Source organism: Plectrocnemia conspersa, unplaced genomic scaffold (genome assembly GCF_051122295.1).
Source record: "Plectrocnemia conspersa isolate PC_06_02 unplaced genomic scaffold, ASM5112229v1 ptg000010l, whole genome shotgun sequence".
Taxonomy (NCBI): domain Eukaryota; kingdom Metazoa; phylum Arthropoda; class Insecta; order Trichoptera; family Polycentropodidae; genus Plectrocnemia; species Plectrocnemia conspersa.
The window spans coordinates 3,581,127-3,602,635 of record NW_028277174.1 but is presented as its reverse complement, the minus strand read 5'-3'; the positions used below and the strand labels follow the sequence as shown (position 1 = coordinate 3,602,635).

The window sequence follows — 21,509 nt, the reverse complement described above, 5'->3', positions numbered from 1 at the left end:
TAATAACTAAATTGTTATTAAAGTAAAAAAATATGTTTTTTAAGTAATTTTATTTTAAAATTAACTGGACCCAAATTGAAAACAATAAATTGATTAAATAAGAAATTGTTAAATATTCATACACTATTTTTTATATATTTTTTTAAATAAGTTCTCAATAATTTGTATGCAATGAATGTGTATTGAAATTAAATATTTTTTTATTGATAATTTCCCTATTCTTTCAGTGTTTGTTAACAGTAGTCGTATTTAATGATGCTATTTAGTAACGGTATATTTTTTATTTCGATATTTTCAACCCTTAATTAACAATGGCAATGGAGATTAAATAATGCTTTATGAGTTTCATAGTGGACAATAGCAGTTAAAATCATCTTTAATGTAATGGACAGGGATGAACTTAAATTGAGAATGTACCAAATGTGGTTTTAAAATATTTGTTTCGGGAATTTTGACAATAAATATCTACGAAAGGGCGCAAGAAACAGCTAAAAAGAAAGAGGTTATCTTGGAAATTTTTGTTCATTTTTGAACGCTGGCGAAAGCTATAAATGGTCATTTCGGAAATTTTGTGACAAACCAGAACCGATGATATTAATCTGGGACGTAGGAAGTTGTTAGTGAGGATATTAGGGCTGACATCTAAGCAGGTTTTAGATTAATGATACAGAAGCTAGCACAAAAACTCAACTTCTGAAAAGGGATATTCGTTTTTCGCGTTCTTCTATTGGTCAACATTCAGTTTAGATATTCTTTATTTGATTTTTGAATATTGTAAGTCGTAATATTGTTGTAAAAAGTCGGAATATGAACGCTATAAAACCGAGTGTTTCTACTGCGACGCCACGATTCTATTGCTTTTGACGTGAATTTTAAGTAATTTTTGGCATTTGCCATTTCCCGTAATTTGGCTAAAAAAATGCACGTTATTTATTGAAATACTGTGAATCTCAATGAAATCGAAATATTAAAAAAATGACCATTGAGTTGTCAACTTCTGCCCCCCTCCTTGGAAAAATTTGAAATAACGTTCCTGTAAAACAGACTTATTATTGAATCGCTTTTTTGTTTTTGATTGTTTATAAATTTATTGCTTTTGACTTGTATTTTAAACAGAACCCTTCTTGAATTTGGTTAGAAAAAATGCTTGTCTTTTAATGAAAAACGACCATTGACTGGTTAACTTTTGCCCCTTCCCTGGAAAGAGGTAAAATGATGTACCTAGATATGAACGGCATAATTCATTATGAGTGATTGGACAGATAGTGTGCTCATCTAATTCGTTTAAAAGCGACTCAGACCATAAAGAAGACCTTCCCTTGTTAATTAACATTTTTACCGCAGCTGATATTTTTGCGCGCCATTTCAAAATTTGTTTATATGTGCGGGGGCACCTATTTATGCCATATTTTTTAAAAATATTATAGTTCAATAAATTTACCTGATTTACACCCTTAAATTAAACTGAATATCCATATTATTAGGCTCAAAAGCTTATGGCACCTATAGGTGCCCAATGAATGCTGGCGATAGTATTGACAACTTATATAGAAGCCACCCTCAATGAAAGGGTTAAAGAGGGCTATTTTTACACCAAAACATCATTCGCACTCATGTATCCAAGAATCAATGAATGTTCTTGGGAACTACTTTCTCACCCACCGTATTCTTCAACATTGCTCTAAACGATTATCATAAATTTTGCTCAACAACAGTTTTTAGATAAAATTTTTTTTACAAAAGCAACAAAGAGTTTATTGCTTCCAAAAATACATTATTTTTCGTATTAGGTACAAAAAAAAATGATTTAAATGTGAAGAATAATTGTAGAAAAAGATTATTACGTGTTTTAATTTTTATCTTATTTAAACCGCACCTTAAAAACGTAAACTTATGGCGCAACCTGATACTCCATCTGGACTTGAAAATGCTTGTCGAGAATAAATGAGGAAGAACGCGTGCGGTTTTAGGCTGCGTTCGCTTTGGAATGTATTCTGAGGTAGCAATATTGTTTATGTTGCCGGTAACGCGAGACGACTGCCAATATATTAATTTATAAGTCGTCAACATTATCGATTTATTGTTGAGCGCGCGTTTCGGAGACGGGCGCAACAGTGGCGCCGCGCACGGTACGCAGTCGGGGGTACGGCGGAAATATTGATAAGAAGTGACAGTGTTTGTCGGTGTGCGGGCGCGCGGGGTGTGCGCTGTGCGCGGCGCGGTCGCTCGGCGTTCGGCTTTCGGCTGTTTTCGAGCTGCTGCGGAGCGAGCGAGGGCGTTTCGGCCATGGTCGCCGGTCGCTGAGCGACTACCATGTCGGGGGGTGCGGGGGTTGGGGGCGCAGGGGCGCGCTCCCCGCCGCCGCCCCTACAGAGCGGCGAGAAGTTCATCAAGTGGGACGAGGTCAGCCATTGCCACTACATACTATTATACATACGATCGCATACTACCGCTAAACATTGTCTATTCTATTCTAATCTAGGACCGATATTGCGCAACCGCTTTCACTCTGCATCCTGACACTTTTTATAATCATCATTTTTAAAACACTATTTTATCGAGTACTTCCAGCTGGTTAGATTTAACTACCATGCTAGATACTCGCCTATTATAAAGGAAAATATATTTTATTTTTTTTTCAATGAAAATATAAATTTGTCGTGTTAGCGTTAATATTTTTTTAAAATGCGTTCTTTTGTCTGTACTTTACTAATGAAATAATCGGTTTTGCTTCAAATTCGACTATTGAATTAGAGACGAAAAATTGTCTTTTTCGTATGAGTTCATAACAAGTGGTAAAGCAGCAGAAATAAACTAAATAATAAGAAGGTTGTGGGCGTTCATCTCTAGTTGATAATGAACAACTGTAGGCATTACTTGAATTAGAACCACACTCAACAATTTAAAGCTTGTGTTAGTCACACGATAGTTTAGGACTATTTAAAACAGCTAAAAAACAAGAAGCTTGAAAAATGGGTGCCGCACGAAATTAATAAAAATCGCCATTACAAAATTTTTTCTGCACTTTTTGCAACAAAAAAATCTGTTTTCAATTATTTTGTAACATATAACTAAAAGTGGATCGTTTACGACAACAGAAAGCAGTCTACACAACGGCGCGATAAAAATTAAAAAAAAATATGTTAGTCTGCACTCAGTGTAATCCACTACTATTTTTTAACTTAAGTGTTGTCTAAAAATTTAAAAATGTACCAAGAACTGCAACATTTGGTTTCCCCACAGATTAATTGAAAAGGTCCAATTTTCTAGGATGATAATGTGCCACCCCGCACGAGATAAGCTATTAAATATTGCCTCATCCATCATATTCATTTAACTATTTTTAATAATTCCATAAATAAATAAACTTGTATTTAATTGGAAAAAATGTGTCAATTCTAATGATGCTTATTTCAATTGATTAATTTAATAACTAACTGAGAAAATATATATATTTGAATTTGAAGTTCATAATCAGCAAATATTTTCTATTTAACCCTTTGAGCAATATCGCGTACATGTACATTGGTCAATCTTTCACTGTTTTGAGGTACCCCAGATCCTATTGTATATTTACATAAATAACTGAAGAAATACAAAACATTATATTTATTGTATAATATTTTTTTAATTTGATTTAATGTAAACAATTTTTATAGGAAAAAATGCCAATAATTGAAGTACAAAATAAACGAACATAACAAAAAATATTTTATATCAATTTAATAAAAATATTGAGAGCCTCTGAAATGATATTAAAAAATACTTAAAACATACTAATACAAAAAAGTAGTAAAATAATTCAAAGCAAAACATCGAGAATCACTGATTTTTTCTATGATTTACTATAAATGCAATATAAAATTATAATGAAGAAATAATAATGGAAAAATACGTAAAATTAACTCACTCCCAAGTATATACGTATATTTCAGGTCTCAAAATTGCAAATTATGAAAAAGACAAAATCCAACTTTTCGCACTTTTGAAATTCTATATTATTCCAGAAAAATCTGAAATATGCTCTATCTGCTATTTTTTTTATATACTTGACCAAATGTCGTTCGTAAATTTTTGAACACTGGATGATTTTACTATTTTAGCCACACCCAAAATGTGAAGCATAATATTTATACATGGTTAAACATTTAGGTATCTTGCCAATTTTGCTTTCTTTAAAATTACATTTTTTAAAACGCTTCAGCAGTAATAATTCTTCTACAGTTTCTTTGTTAAAACTTCAAGAAAAACATTATATGTCGGTTACAAAAAATGGTTTAATGCGTTGACAATGTCTGCATCGATAGGGTTGACAAAGCAGTGGAAGAGTTATGAATTCCAAGCAATTTAAGGAAAACAATAAATATTTCGGTCAATAAAAAAAGACAATATTTGTATAAACTATTATGTCAACGCGGAGATTGGCAAGAGATTAATTTCAGCCAACAGGTGTTTCTTTGTTTAAAAAACACCTCTTTACAACAGAAACAGCGACTCAAACGCTGCAGGCTTTATACTATTTTCGTCATATTCGGTACAACATTAAACTGTATGAGTTGTATCAGGAGTCTGACATCGTCAAGTATATTAAAATACATTGTCTCATGAGGTTTGTCTCGCATGGAAATAAGAGGAGCGCAGTTAGGCAACGACTGTGTTTGGATGGAATACAAAAAAATCTCTGAATGCTCTACATCAGCGACTGAAACTGAGTGGCCCAGAATAGAGTTGCTGTAGGGCTATGATGATAACCTAACTATTTAATTGTGAGGGTTCCAATATAATTGCATTTTAAAAAGCTGTGATCTATTTATGAAACTAAACACAATAACTCGCAAGAGTTTAAAAAGCGACTAAGCTCAAAATAGCCAAGCTTTTAAAAGCCATTATCGTTCATTACCGCAACCAAAAGTAAACCACGCCAATCATCTTTATTTGTTTATGATCTAAAATTGATATTGTCTCATGAGCCGAATATATTGTTAAACAATTACTTTTGTCGTTATCGGATATCTGAATTCCAAATGACCACATATAAGATATATTTGGTAAAGCGAAAAGAAATATCGTTTTTTTACAGGGAAAAAAAAGTACACGAATTTTTTTGAAAGAGATTTTTAATAATTTTTCGATGCTTTTTTTGTAAAATTTTTGCAGGTTTGACTTAAAAAAGAAATTAGATGTTTTTTCTTATCATATTGATCTATATGTTTTCTGTTATTATCATAGAATTGAAATTTAATTTTGAATAACACTCGAAATATCTCACCAGACATAAAAAAACCAAAGTCAAAGATGGTCGTGGTGTTGAAACTGACTTTTGGCCTGGATAAAGCCATTGTTTTTTATGTGTATTGCTATAAAGGATCATTTTTCGTCTCTAGTAACAATTCGTTTCAAAAATGGATCAGTTTCATACTTACTTAGCAGCGAAAAACAAATTGTCATACGTTGATCCATGGCCGACGGTGATACAGTATTGAACACAAACTCCTTGCCTATTTTTGTCAAGCCTTTTCAAATGATCTTTTACTGTCAACCAGGAACAACTGATTTCTTCTGATAATACTTTGATGGTTTTGCGCAGATCTGATTCTACCAGTGAGTTTAACAGGTCGTTATCGATTTTTTGTGGTATTCCTAATTTTGGTTTATGTTTTAGATTCAGATATCAGATTTAGATATTTATACATTTTCACCTAAATATTGCAACCGATCACATAAAATTATTATACTTCAAATATTTATTATAAAAATATTTTTTAAATCTAATTTAAATTGTATTTTTTTAATTTAATTCGTATCTATCTATAATCTTGATGACCTCAGTAAAAAATAAAATAATTCGTGTCTGAACCATTATATTGTAATTTTACTTCAAACTTCACACATTAAAAAATTAGCACAATAAATTCCAATTTTGTATCTTGTGTTAATTAATAACTTGAAATCCTTGTTGTTTTATTAATATGTTGACTATTAATATGTAATATATTAGTATAATATATCTAATACATAATTTTGGATTAAAATATTTATTTTATTTTAAAACCTTAAAAATACTATTTATTTTACATTTACATATTTCATTTAGGTTGCTATTTACATATTTCGAGTTATTAAAATACGAGATATTTGCCTATGCAAGTCAATTTAATGTAATCTAGGATTGACCTTATAAATCCGGGACAAACGTTCACCCTCTGTATACTAAATGCTTTTATTTATAACTGCGTGTATGCCATTCTATTTCAGAAATGTATTATGCATACTGTGTGACAACCAAAACCATTACTGAATTCGGACAATTCTAGTTACATATTAAATTCGAAATCCTTTCATTAATTGATAGCATCAAAAGAGCTTTGTGTCATTTTAATCTATTGAGTCTCAAAAGATCGAAGTAGTGATAAATTGCAGTAAAATGCAAAACTTTTATTTTATCATAGAAAATATTTGCATTTCATTGTTTAATTTATCATTGAAAATAATTGCAAAAAAAACACTTCTTGCGTTCAGATTTAAAAACTGTGCTAGTAATATGCTTTATCTTTTAAATTAAGTAACTTGAGGCACCATGTTCTTTATATAATCATTTACTGTGCGGTATTCTCGAACATGCATCTTTGTGTGGTTGCCAGATAATGCAAGTTACTTATTATTATAAAGAAAGTTAAAAAAGTCTCAAATATATGAAGGAATATAAAGTTATCTAATTATATTTCTGTATAATGAACTAGGATACGGATCCATTGATTCACGTCATCACGTATACTCGAGAAAGCACTACTTCAATATGCTGATAAATATTTTACAAAACTCAGATTCTTTGAAGATCTCCGTTTTTGGGTGCCACACTTTTTTTATTTACTTGCAGGAATGGAACTATTATATTTTTTTATCCAACTATCAGATAGTATCTGTTCTCATCTGGACACTTACAGTTGAGAATGTGTTATAATTTAGTATTTTTTAATTCTTATACACATAAATGTAGGTACAAGCTTTATACAAATTTTGTTCTTAGTTAAATCAAATCTTATAACGATGTTTTTTATTGAATTATTTTCGATAGTTTGAATGCTCTTATCGTGACATTGTGATATAAAATTGACCATGAAATATACATACATCTCTCAAGTCAATTTTTGCTACTTTGAGCAACTATCTTTGTAATTTATTTATTGTCATTTGAAAATAAAGCCACATGTAGCAAAAATAAAAATGATAGAAATCGATGTGTTCCTGGGAATAAGTATGTCTTAACAATTGACAGCGTCGCATTGCACAGTTTTGCTGGGTCTAAGTTTCTCAGCAGCATTATAGAACTACTATCCTTTATTGTTGTTGCATTGGTTTGTGCTGTAGTAATCTACTAGATTCAAGGAGTTTAAGAACTCAAATATATTACTAGAACTTTCTTCTTTATCTGTCAATCTGTTTATTCAAAAAAAAAATTTAATCGACTTTTACATTACTCCTTATTTTTTAGCTGTCTATTGTGCTCCTATAATTATTAAAATAAAATTATATAACAAAGATTACATCATATTTATAAATTCGAACTATTGTTATGTGTAATTGGGATAATTTACCCGACAAAATAAAACTGATTAATATTATATCTTAACTGATAAATAAATATTTATGGTTAAACCATAATTACTCAATTAAAACCCAATTTATTTGTCATTATACTTATTTAAATACTGTTAATGTAATATTTATCTATTATAATAATTATTTTAATATTTTTCTTAGAACCTTCAATGACATGATTTACTGTTTAATTTCCCAAGTATAATCAAATTCTTGTTTTTTTTCTGTAGGATTCTGGCGCCGGTACCCCTGTTACTCTGAGAATTGATCCCAATGGATTCTTCCTGCATTGGGTGGATCAAAATCATGAAGTCGACCTGTTAGACATTGCCACCATCAGAGATGCCAGGACGGGCCCTTATGCCAAAATACCGAAGGTAACTATCGCTTATATTGAAGAATGAATGCAGACATTATTTGAACCATTGTGTATATATCTTTATAAAATAATCAGTTTTTTTTGCATTACTGATCAAGACGGGATAATGTATATTGCGAAAACGGCTCGAGACCATATGCTTCTTGTGTGTTTATCTAGAACTTGTTTATGTAAAGACGCGAATCTATGCCATATATAAATTGAATCGCAGATTTGCCAACAATAACCAACCGATAGCTGCTATAACCATAATACATAACGACAATTTTCTGTATGTATTTATTATGCATAACTCATAGTTTTGTATAATTTAACTCATAAAGAGCTTCCTAGCGGACGTAGCCATTCACACAATATTCTCATTGTGCTTGGCTCATTGTCGTACATGGCCCAGAGATCTATAATTAAAACTTATTTGATCTCAAAGTCACTAGGAATATGAAATTTAAAGGAAGTTCGCTTTGAATAACGTTGTACTCGTGAACTGAAGTGGAATATTTACGCCGGTATAATAATATGGAAAACATAGACTGATAAATCAATTATGCGATACGAGTGCGTATCGTTGGTTTTGTTTACATGTGGAGTGTTTCAAAGTTGGTGATAAGGGGTATAGCTGATTTAATAGGGCTTCTTATCTACACGCTATATCCGTATTGAATTTTTAATTGATGGATATTTTTCACTCTTATTATGACATGCATGTTGTACTTTTTGTGATAATGATATGATGTATTGTATAATAAGTAAAAAAATATATTTTTTATAAGGTTAATGCACTGTATTCGTATGTATATTTGTGTCTTATTGTTGAAGTTGTTATTACATAAGCAGCTTTGGTTAAAATTGTGGGGCATCGAGGATCAAGGTTTTTTTTTACATGATTTATTTAAAGCATATTCTTAATATTTAGTAGGTCATTGACTTTAATTTCGACAGCCACCCCTTTTGCCATGTTATCATAGACATGCAGCGGTGTTAGGCTTCTTTTTTCAAATTTACTACAAATACAATTGGATTTCATAATTTGCAATGCTTTTATAGCAATATTCATTACTATATATGATATAATATTCTTTTCTTTAACATGAATTCATGAGTCGTTTTAATTAGTGCTAGAATTGCGATTCTTGCACTTAAAACATGATTCCTACTCCAACTGCTACCATATAACTTAAGAGTAAATACTTCCATATTTGATTATATATACAGTGGTACCTCGGTTTTCGTTGATTTCGGTTATCGTCGATTTTTTCGGTTAAAAATTTGTCTCGGTTTTCGTCGATTGCCTCAGATTTCGTCGGCATTAGCTTGCCAGTGTTAGAGTTTTTGTGCTTTTTTTTGTTGATTGCGAGTGTTAATACATATATTACTACAAATAATTGCCTCCGTTTTCGTCGGTTTCGGACGGTATATCGACGAAAACTGAGGTACCACTGTATAATGCAATAAATTGATAACATGTTCCTCACTGACTTTTTGACGCACACACAGAAACTTACATCAAAATTAAAAAAAATAGTTACATCAAAAACTGACATCAAAACTTCAGTTACAGTGACAACACTTATGTTTTAATCAATCACAAAGAAGGCACAAATTTGTATGTACAATATATCTAAATTCCAGTAAAACTGCCTGCTAAATTTTTTTTATCATACTATCTACTTGTAAAAATTATATAACTATTAAAAAAAAATTCCGGCAAATGCATCAAGAATTAGATAGATTTCTTTATATAAAAGTGTGTAAAAAAGTTTTTGCTTTTAATTTTTAATTATTCACTTTTTCACCAAAAAATCAACTATTATTAGATAACACGGCTTTAAGTATTCTTGGCATGAAAGTTCTAAAATGAATTATAGCTTTAGAACTTTCACTAGGTAAAGTCCAAAATACAAATTAAACTCAGCGGAAAATAAACAGAAGATGTACAGAAAGACGTCGCATCTCGCATATTGTTCCATAGTTTGTCTCTATTTTGATATTAAACTAAGTTTTAAAATTACGATAGCTATCTTTATCGATATTACAAAAACTTCTATGAGATTATTGGTCAAAGTATATTCAAACCGAATTTTGGTCAATAGGAGGGCGCAAAAACAATTATCGTTTCTCAGAAGTCAAAAATCCACGTCAAAAGCAATAAAATTGTGACATCGCCTTCGCAATGAAAACGTTCGTTACTGAGCGTTCGGTTTGGATATGCTTCATTTTATTCCCATACGTGAATTCTAATCATTTGACGGGAGGACGTCATTTGAAGAGGGGGGGGGGTGGATAAGAGCAATTGCCCCTCCTTGAATTTGGTCAAAAAAATGCATGTCATATAATAAAACACCATGAATGTTAATGAAATCGAAATATTAGAAACACAACCACTAACTGGCCAATTTCCCCCCCCCCCCTCATCCTGTAAAAAGCTGAAATGACATCCCTGTAATGCTGCGCACAAGTTTATCTCGATTCAAAAATGTTCTATTATAGTGGTTAACTTTTTTACATAGTTACAAATTATGAATCACTGAAATCTCTTTTGATAAATCAGTTTTTTTTATCCTTCATAGAAAGCAGTTATTAGTGTAGTTCTAAGAAACGTTGTTATCTCATTTAGCGAGCGGCGCAATAAATTTGTTTATATTTTCATGATTGGTTTTACGAGGTTCATTAGTTAATTATTTATAACTCAAACTTTAGCCGACTTTGATTATTATTATCAATTCTAATTGTTTCATATTAAATTAAACTACAACAAAATAAGATATGATTTTTAATTAGTTTTTGTTAAATTCAGGATCCAAAACTGCGTCAAATCGTCACTATGGGATCTCAAGACACCTTGGAAGAAAAGACTGTCACAATATGTTACGGAGCTGATTTTGTAAACCTAACATTTGTGAATTTTTGTTGCACAAAAAAAGAAATCGCACAGGTTATTTTTATATCAACACGGTTTACGTTTTAATGCGAGTAATTTATGAATAATTAAAATATGCATTATTTTAGCAATGGACTGATGAAATATTTCGTTTGGCGTACAATCACAGCTTAATAAATAGTCCGACGATTATGTTCCTACAGAAAGTGCACACAAAACTGTCTTTGGTCGTCGATAAATCTGGAAAGGTTCCAAGCAAAAAGTATGTCTATTTAATTTATTTATTTTATCGATGAACCGTTAAGATATTAAGTGTAAGCCAATTTTTAGTATTGTACGACTGTTCGCACAAAACAAAGACGATAGAAAGAGGGTGGAAAAGGCCTTGGACGCGTCAGGTCTTCCATCAGGAAAAAACGACACAATTAGCCCTTCAAAGTTTCAGTTTGAAGACTTTTTCACGTTTTATAAAAATCTCACACAGAGATCAGAAGTTGAGAAAGTCTTTGAAGAACTGTTAGTAGTTTTTTTTTTAATAATTCTTTTAAAAACTATATTATTCTAACAGTGTTGTTTGAATAGAGTTGGAACTTCTAAGCGCCGTCTCATGTCAACTTCTCAACTGGTCGAATTCTTGAATCGCACACAGCGCGATCCTCGATTGAATGAAATTCTACATCCGTACGCGAATACGGCTAGAGCAAAAGATCTCATTCATCAGCACGAACCTAATAAGTTCAACGCACAAAAGGGACAATTAAGCTTCGATGGATTCTTAAGGTATGTGGTTTTAAATAAATGATGTATGTATTATATTTCAATTTATTTTATCTCTTCCTAGATATTTGATGTCAGATGACAATCCTATTATAGCAAATAGCAAGTTGGAACTTTGCGATGATATGGAACAGCCCTTAACTCACTACTTTATAAATTCTTCTCATAATACATATCTTACGGGACATCAACTCACTGGAAAGTCAAGCGTTGAAATTTACCGACAAAGCTTACTCGCAGGTTGCAGGTGAGTTTCATAAAATTATATCGGTACAGTATGAAATTAAAACCGATGTTTGTAAATAGATGTGTCGAGTTGGACTTTTGGAACGGAAGAACTGAAGAGCCCGTGATTGTTCACGGTTACACGTTTGTGCAGGAGATCAGTGCTAAAGATGTTCTGGAAGCTATAGCAGAGAGCGCGTTTAAAACATCTGACTTTCCCGTCGTACTCAGTTTCGAGAATCACTGTAATCCTCGACAGCAAGCCAAGATAGCTAATTATTGCAGAGATATATTCGGAGATATGCTACTTGATAAACCATTAGATTCTTATCCACTCGAACCAGGTATGATCGAATCAATTTTTTAATTTAAATATTGTACGTAACAATGTATTATTTAATTCAAGGTGGCATAATGCCTTCTCCGTCGCTGTTACGTAGAAAAATTATCATCAAAAACAAGAAGAAGCACCACCATCACCATCATAAAAAAGCTGTCAGTGTTGTACCTGATGAAAGTGGAGTTCCTCCAACGCATCAAGGAAACGGAGACATAGGAACGACTCATCATTCTCATCAGGTATTATAGCTTTTTAATATTTAAATATTTAACGACGGAAAAATACTAGAAATACTAGTTAGATTAACTCACAACACCATTTTTGGTATAGAATAGATTGCAATCCATAATCGCACGCTCTATTAGATATGGAAGCTAGATTGTCCATATATACCCGAAGAAGATTCTTCAGATGTATTTATATTTTTTGTTTTATAGCTTGCACGCCAAGGTTCAAAAGACAGCTCGGCATCATCAGAGACCGACAGTTCGTCCGAAGACGAAGGAGCAAACACGACGACAGGATCCGTATTAGGCATCATTGCAGATGTGGACCCGGTTGCTCCTGGAGTACTGCCCGGTGATAAAGCAGCACAAGCCAAAGAAACTGAAGCCGGCGCTGAAATATCGGCTCTAGTTAATTACGTGCAACCGGTTCACTTCAGCAGTTTTGAAAATTCTGAAAGTATGCATCGACTCGTTTATATGTGGCGAGTTATAAATTAATCGTAACCATCTTATTTTAGAAAAAAATCGCTTCTACGAAATGTCTTCGTTTGACGAAAAGCAGGCAACGACTCTGTTGAAAGAAAGACCTATCGAGTTTGTTAATTATAACAAGTTTCAGCTATCTCGCGTGTATCCAGCTGGTACAAGATTCGACAGTTCAAACTTTATGCCTCAAGTGTGTATTATTAAATTAATTTCAAATTGATAAATATGATGTTTTTTAAATGATGTTTTATAATATTGTAGGTATTTTGGAATGCTGGTTGTCAGTTGGTCGCTTTGAATTATCAAACTTTAGATCTTGCAATGCAACTGAACTTAGGCATCTTCGAATACAACCTGAGAAGCGGATATTTGTTAAAGCCCGAGTTTATGCGACGTAAAGACAGGTAAATAATAATTGTACAATTCATGAGGGTTAATTTAAAAGTAAAGTCCTTTTGTTTATCTAAATTGAAATATAGTATTTGTGATACGGTGCAATCTGAAAATTTTATCAGTGTGTGAATTAGTCGTTAAAAAATAATCTGCAGCTTTTGGCTGCTAATGGCTGCTAAAATTATAAATTTGTTTTGCATTTCGTTGTATTTCTATTTATCAGATTCATTTACTGTTAGAATCAAAAATCATTCTGAACGTAGCACAATACAGGAAAACATTGCAAAAGTGCACAACGCTATCTTGAACATTATCGGTGTACTATTGTTTGCAAGATTGTAAGACTGACATTAAAAATCATGAAAATAAAAATAAAGTCATTAAATCTGGATTTGCGAACGTTACACAACGGCAACACCAGTTATACAAAATCTCATCCTACATAAATGTTATCGGACTTTGCCAATGACACTTGTTCAGATGCTTCTGCATTTTGATTACACTATTTTTTATAATAATATTTATGTGCATCAGTGGCGGTGCGTTTACTTAGGTTTAAAAAGCGTATTTAATTGGTTATGATTTTTAGAGAAGTAGAATGAGGCTAGGTAAAAATCTCATTAACATCTTAATCAAGAGTTTTACAAATGACGCATATTTGCGTCAACCGCTCTTAATGATTTTTTTCACAAACGACAAATATTTAAGTCATCAGTCTGTAAAATACCAATATCAATGCTTTTAAATGTTTGATCTCTTGTGCTTATAATTTAGTTTTTTATTTGAAGCATATTTTATTGAATTCGCTACTTATTTCAATCACAAAGCCATTGAAGTGTAGATGGAAGTTCCTGGCGAAAGTGTGATGTAAGCTATGTACGTGCTTTTTGAAGTAGATTAGGTGCTTCCGCCCTTCTCCCTCGACTTTTGGACAAATGTGAGAATTTTGGGGTGGAAACAAATTATTATTTTCTGTATTTTTTTTAAAAATGTTTTCGCTTAATCAGAGGACACTAGACAATGCTGTCAGTATGATATAGCATTCCTTTGTGTTTGTGAAGACACCTATGGTAGAGATTGTACTGACACATCCCATATTTTGCCATGTACATGTTAGCATTTTCTTTTCTTCTTTCTCCCAGATAACAGAAAGACACAACTTTATACGCAAGTCCTCTCCCAGTGTACACAACAAATTTTAATAAAATACCTGTCTCCGAATCACAGCGACCACAGCTTTATTTCTACTTGGTGCTTGGTTTTGTTAAAAGATATTGCTTCAAGAATAAGCGGCCTTTGAATTTTAGCATAGTTTCGTCGATACAAATTGCCATGTAGGTGTCCTTTGTCTCGTCAATAATTGATCCAATTTTTATGAGACGATCATCACCAGTGTACTGACTCATTTTGAAAATGTAGAAAACTTCTGATTAGTTGATATCGGTCTCTAGATAATAATCGTGAGAATCCAGAAGGAAGTGTCCTCCAATATGAGTCTTGGAAGCATTAATTGTCATGTCGATATATATTGGCAAATCGCACCTAAATGGCTTAAGCAATCACATACATATGTTTAGATGCAAGAAGAGTGTAAAATCAATGGTTTACTTTTCGCTGTCATATGATGTATTGTGTGTGCTTATTTTACCTGTTCCTATAATTAACAGTAACTTATATTATACTCGTGCAATGCCACTGATGTACATGTACTATATTTACTTTTTGATTTATCCTGAACTGAAAATAAAAACAGTAATTTATTGTAAATTAATATATTCTATATAGACGATTAGATCCATTCGCTGAATCTACAGTCGATGGAATCATAGCTGGAACTGTATCGGTGACGGTGATATCCGGTCAGTTTCTGACCGATCGTCGAGTCGGTACATATGTCGAGGTGGACATGTACGGTCTACCGGCCGATACAGTGCGTAAAAAGTTCAGAACCAAGATTGTATCAAACAATGGTATGAATCCAGTGTTTGATGAAGAACCGTTTGTGTTTAAAAAGGTATGTATATAATATTTAAATTATTATTAAAGATATACTTAATAAAATTATTTTTGTTTATTTTTAGGTCGTCTTACCGGAACTAGCTTCCATACGATTATCTGCTTACGAAGAAGGCGGTAAATTAATAGGACACCGTGTTTTACCGGTCGTTGGATTATGCCCTGGTTATCGGCACGTGAATCTTAGAAATGAACTCAGTCAACCTTTACTCATGACTAGTCTATTTTTATTGGTCGTTGTCAAGGTATGTGTAGTTATTATTAACTTGTATAACATATTTCATACGGATGATGCAATATATGTTTGGAGTAGGATTACGTTCCTGATGGTTTGTCCGATTTGGCCGAAGCACTCGCCAATCCTATCAAGTATCAAAGTGAGCGCGAAAAACGCGAGCAGCAGCTGTCGGTTCTGACGGACGATATGGACGTGGAAGTTCCTGAAGATCAATTGGGCAGCACGCCAGGTTTGAATAAGATAGTTGTTTTATATTTTAGATCTTTGTTAATTTGTCTGATTTTTTGTAGCTGCTAGTAAAAAAGATGTTACTTCAGCTCTGAAGCAAGGGAAAGGCACGAGTTGGTCTCCGAGACACAGAGCAAGTGTGGCTGGTATCACACATCAAGCTTCGTTGCAGCAGCCGACGCCGGTTTCGTTGGCTGGTGCGTCTTCGTCGCCAAACATCGCCGCCGAACAATCGTCGGCTCCGTCGAGTTCTCCTGGAAATGTCCATCATTCAATCATAAGTACAGATGGTGATAGTGATCAGAATGCCGGACAAGAAGTACAGGTACATATCCATAATCATTTTATAAATTAAAGAGTGGTATTTAAGTATATTTTAACGATGCTTACAGTCAACTTTGGATCAATCATTGGGCGTCACAGTTTGCGGTGAATCGTTATCTTCTGAAGAATTAGAAGCGGAATCTTTAGAGACTATACTCAGCAGTAAATCGGTGAGAGAGAAGCGCACCGAGCTAGAGAAAAAAATCGAATCTTTGAAGAGAAAGCAGGAAAAAGAGAGAGCTCGTGCAATGCACGGTCATCAAAAGTCATGCGATTTTCCGTCATCAGACTCTGCAGCTCGTCGAACTAAATTCTATATGACAAACAAACTTGTGAAACGTCTCTCCAGTAAAAACATGTAAGTTGACGATGCAATTGGATGTTAAAATATTGATTTTTAATTAGTTTTCTTTTTCGCTCGCGTTTTAGAGAAAGCACCGTAACGTCTGATATGTCTGTCGCGCCTAATGCAGTGGATGGAGAAGGCGGATCGACCGAAATCGGAAACTTGTCGAGGGATCATGCTCTTCAGATGCAAGAGTTGCGTGAAAGATATCACGAGACCATATTCGCTCAGGCTGATAAATATCTGAAGCAGTCTCAGCAAAATCAGAACAAATTGCTTAAAGTACGATGCTTTGATTCGTTTAGAATATTATGTATTGGATTTTTATACTTATTTGTTTTATATTTTTTATAGTCTTTGTTGGAGAGAGAGACAGACGAGGTGATGAGAAAGCTGCAATCGGCTAGACGAGGAGAAGTTAAGGCGTTAGCAAAAGTTCATAAGGATAGAGATGAGCTAGTGCGCATTAAACGTGAAGTTGCATCTCAGGTAAACTATAAGCATTATTCTTTTTCTTTTGCAATTGTCACTTATATTTTTTAACCCAATCGCCCGTTTTATAAATGTGGCACATTACTTTCTTGTTCCAATCCCCGGAAAGTACTTCATATTTCCACACATCTTTAATTATCTAATATATGATTGGAGAAGTTCAGATGCGCTGGAATTCTATAACTACTGGAAGATTTATTATTTTTGAGTCTTCATTTTGCACTCACAGGGAATATATTGTGTCCGTTTCACCATGTAAATCTTACCATGCAATGTTTTTACTGTGTGGTCAATATTTTTATAAAAAGTAAATAATAAAATCTTATCAAAATGAGTCAATGAACATATTCATTCTGAAAATTTTGTGAGAATCAAAGCCAATAAAACGATTATGACTCATCAGCTATTGGCAGAAAGTTGTATAAAATTTATACAACCTTTGTATTTGCCATTTGGTCGATTACTGCTGTACTTAATCTTGTACGACTTTTGTGTCGACGTATAGGACGCCGAAGAAGCACAAGCTAGCATCTCGCACTTTTCTAAATCGATTTTCGCTATGTTTATTTTATTAGTTTTTATTTTTTAACGAGTTTATTATTTTCCATAAGAAATCGTCAACTGAATTTAGTTTAATTTTATGGCCTATGTGCCGATTTTTTCCCCCCAATTTTAACGTGAATATTGCAGGTCAATTGATTTATCAAAACAATTAATAACGCTAAGATCATTCAAATGACATTTACAAACTTATGAAAAGGCAATAGAAAGGCGTTTTGACAAAAGGACTAATAATAAGATAATACTCAATAGCGTAACTATTCTTAATGCTTTGAATATATTCTACTCGCTTTGCTTTAATCATTTGAAATATATTATATGATTCATCTTTTCTCTTTAAAGCATTTTTAACACCATCATTAAACCACGCTTTTGGGTTGAATCGATATTCTACTCTAAATTTACATTGACTTTTTATTTTATTATCCACAATATTCTCATAAATATTTTATATTTAATGTATTTATATTTTAATTATCTTATTATTTTTTTACCGTAATTACATTATGTTTTTCTATATAAAATGTACAGTAATTCTTGGAGCTATTTTCACTTAATTTGTTCGAGTTATTAGTTGTCCTTGTATTTTTGTTAACACATTGTCGTAATCCAAATATATTTCCTCATTTTTCTATTTTTAAAGTATAAAAATCCTCACATTTATTCTAATCTCTAATAAAACGGAAAAATAGTTTTATCGGTTGAAGAGCTTTAGCGGCTTCAATTCTCACTGAATATCCGGAATGATTGTGTTCACCGACTCGTTTGTTATGATTTCATTAATCACATGAAATATCGCCCACTCGGTAAAAAGGTCACACGATAAAATATACAGGGTGAAACGAACACAATAAAATGATTGTGAATCAGAATATATACAGAAATCCAAAATAAATCTATTCCAAGGATTCCGACATTGAGTTTTATATATGTAAAGCTCGCACATTAATTAAAAAGTAGCAAATCATTTGTGATAAATCTCGGTCTTCAGTTTCAGTGTTGCTTAACCTAATTTTCTAAAAGCCATACTTTATGTAGAGCTTTGCAAACTTTGAGTGCCACATCCTTGAACCTCCTGCTCACCATTTGTAATAAAATGGATGGCCTATCACAAGTTATGGATAATTGGCATTCGTTTTCATCTACTTTTTAGTATTAGAGCTGTAGAGTGTTAATTTTTAAAATTATATATGTATTCCTTTTCTAAAAAATATTTTTTTATCGTTTTAGGTTGTTGAACGGGGAGTGGCTGAACGTGTAAGATTGACAAAATTATACGATAATAAACGAGATGCCTTATTTAAGCAACATGAGAAGGTACGGTTGCAGCTATTAGCTCAAAAAGAAAAGGTATATAGAGTGACATTTTATTCCTTTAATTAATATCAATATAATATTTTTAATAAACGATTATTTTAGGAAAAGAATGCTCTCTCTCAAGAATACGATTCTGTAAATACTCCAAGTGTCGATAAAGCTTTGGCTGAAGGTAATGTGTCTCTGTAAAATTCGAAAGCATCCCTCGAACTCTTACCAGAATCCAATTGTATTGTATAAACATGCTGATCTTGCATTCAAATCTAAATGATCGACAAGATTCGATTTCGATTTTCCTTGATTCGGCGACGGTCGTGATTTCTGCGTGGAACGTAAGGATATGATGTAATCTCGATGTGAAGGAAACACAAAAAAAACCTATCGCTGTTTTGTAGTCATAAGTGGTGTAACTGTGTATACTTGTCTTCTTATTCTGATAAGAGGAATGTCTCTTGAAAATATTATTATAATACACTTAAAAAAAAAACGATGGCTCTGACTGATTGTACGATTCTTTGATGTCTTCCTCTAGTCATTTTATTGTATAAACGTGTCAACCTTTAGTGGTCCCCGAACTGTTTTCGTTGTGAATTAATTGATGTAATTTCAGCGGCAAAAGCGTGAAGTGTAAATATAGCTTGGTGATACTTTCGTTGCCGATTTAGTATTATATTGTCGCATAGTCGAGCCATCGGTTGTTTTATCATTATTGTGGATTACTTCTCGTTTCTATCATTTCGCTATTTGTTGTTAACGCGATCCAGAGGGGGTGATTTCTGAGATATAATTGGAACTGTTATTTATTGATATTAATAATATAATGTTGTGTAAGCTAAGAAGTAATTAAGTGAAAAGTGACATTACAATCATTTTTTAAGGATTTGAAATCTGGTTGTTCGGGTTTGACTTGACCTAAAACTGTTCGGTTTTAATGTTGGACGATGTTTAAGAGTAATGGTGCTAAGTTCAAAGGATATATAATCTGTAATACAATTTTACGGACAGATTTTAAAAATTGTCGATTGTATGCTTATATGAGAGAAAAAAAGAGAGCTTGATTACAATTTTATTTTCCAGTCCCATAGAGTGCAATAATTTCAATCAAATTTATTTGTGAATATCAAAGTGGGGGACATCTAGTCAAAAGATTATGTTATGTTTTTTCTTATGTTTGTTAAATTATATATATACAAATTGAGACGTGCCATGTGGATGTTGTAATCTTGCCATGATTAGCCATGATTTTATTATCCAAACGTACAACGTGGCATTTACCAGTTTAGATGTTATTTATTGCACATTTATTTTAACGTTTGTTACATCTGAAGGTACTAACAAGATGACATCAGTATTGCTTCATGTTTATTGTGTAGGATGGAGGAGGGTTTGTTGAAATTATTTATGTGTATAGATTTTATTTTGCGCGATACAGCTTTTATTATGTGAATGTACTTTAATCCCGCATTTATTTTTTTCATTAACATTCCTACGAATACTCAGCTAAATAATCTCATTCTGTTCATTAGGATCTCTTAGTGAAATTGTCTTGTGTATTTTCTTTTAATTTTAAAATAATAAAGACACATATTTTTATGTAATAGGGAGAGTTGAAAATTTGAGGAGATTTTATTTATCTTTATATTTTTTACAATATTATTCTGTAAATATTGAGTGATAAGAAAGCAACAAATTGTCTTTAGTTTATGATTAATTCTTGATATACTTTTTCTTATGTTAATGCATTTTTAGCATGACGATATCTTAAGAGTGCAGTTTAGGTTGTGGCGACGCTTACTTTACTTAAAATACTTTAAAAGAACGTCTCACGTTGACGGAGTTCCTTGTTTTTAGTGTGCAATGTTCAAAATGTTTGTGTTAGAATTTTATTTTTATATTTATTAAAATAATTTAATTTTTTTAATTATCTTTAAAATTTTGACGTTTAACAAAGCTGTATATAGATAAAAATATATTTTGACGCTTTATGCTTTAATTTGATAGTTGTGTCTTCCCATTCTTATGGCTCTTAATCAATGTTTTTATGATTTTTAGTACAAATCTGTTCAACAGATCCGTATTCGTAAATTGCTTTATTTTATTTTGTAATATTGAATTATATATATATATATTTTTAAAATAATATAATCGAATCTTATTTCTATAATGTGTTTTTTCATTATTGATGTGATGTTTTAAATCCAGGTCGGCGCATTTAAAAGTATCTCAGAATGGATTCGATGGTTGTGTCGTTACTTTTATCAATGCGCCGTCCTACAGTAACTGATATTGAATACATTCTGAACGTATATAAATATATAAAATAATTCTATATACTTTTTCTAACTGACTGAATAATATACTAATTAGAGCTGAACGCGGAAATGATTCAGTTAATCTATCGGATAAATCGTTCACACGGCAGCCGGGGTTCTAAAAGAGCCCCGAATTTTAAAAATTGTTTGGCATGATGGATTGATTTAAAAAAACACGGACGTACCATACATCGATTCGCTCTATCGCAAAGCAATTAGAAATAGATTCTAAATAAAAAAAAGGCTTCTTCCCTTATGAATAGTCATATCGTAATTATGCACGATTTTTTTTAACACGATTTATCCTCGAATTGATGTTGTGTTTTAGATTTGACTTGTGTAATATACGATAAATATAAATATATTATAAT

At 32.3% G+C, this 21,509-nt stretch overlaps 1 protein-coding gene across 2 annotated transcripts; it reads left to right on the top strand.

Annotated features, from left to right (window-relative positions):
* Nucleotides 1-2,172: 2,172 nt before the first annotated feature.
* Nucleotides 2,173-19,874, top strand: Plc21C (Phospholipase C at 21C). 2 transcript variants are annotated; one of them, XM_088193986.1, is made up of 21 exons: nucleotides 2,173-2,403; nucleotides 7,830-7,976; nucleotides 10,773-10,910; nucleotides 10,985-11,118; nucleotides 11,187-11,372; nucleotides 11,439-11,636; nucleotides 11,698-11,880; nucleotides 11,940-12,202; nucleotides 12,265-12,437; nucleotides 12,636-12,882; nucleotides 12,944-13,101; nucleotides 13,173-13,315; nucleotides 15,090-15,318; nucleotides 15,386-15,565; nucleotides 15,634-15,787; nucleotides 15,849-16,111; nucleotides 16,179-16,468; nucleotides 16,540-16,738; nucleotides 16,811-16,945; nucleotides 18,740-18,859; nucleotides 18,929-19,874. In XM_088193986.1, exons 1-21 carry the CDS (start codon nucleotides 2,314-2,316, stop codon nucleotides 19,013-19,015), a joined length of 3,717 nt encoding a protein of 1,238 aa, XP_088050112.1. In that variant the 5' UTR covers nucleotides 2,173-2,313; the 3' UTR covers nucleotides 19,016-19,874. The 2 variants fall into 2 exon arrangements, with proteins under 2 accessions (XP_088050112.1, XP_088050111.1); XM_088193985.1 differs by having other exon boundaries at nucleotides 16,516-16,738.
* Nucleotides 19,875-21,509: the final 1,635 nt, after the last annotated feature.

What these genes read in the sequence shown, in the direction of transcription:
- Plc21C (XM_088193985.1), top strand. Translation starts at nt 2,314, where the DNA reads ATGTCGGGGGGTGCGGGGGTTGGGGGCGCAGGGGCGCGCTCCCCGCCG. An exon ending in GAGAAAGTCTTTGAAGAACT is followed by an intron (nt 11,373 to 11,438) that starts GTTAGTAGTTTT and finishes TTGTTTGAATAG; the next exon opens with AGTTGGAACTTCTAAGCGCC. An exon ending in CGTCTCTCCAGTAAAAACAT is followed by an intron (nt 16,469 to 16,515) that starts GTAAGTTGACGA and finishes ATTTTTAATTAG; the next exon opens with TTTTCTTTTTCGCTCGCGTT.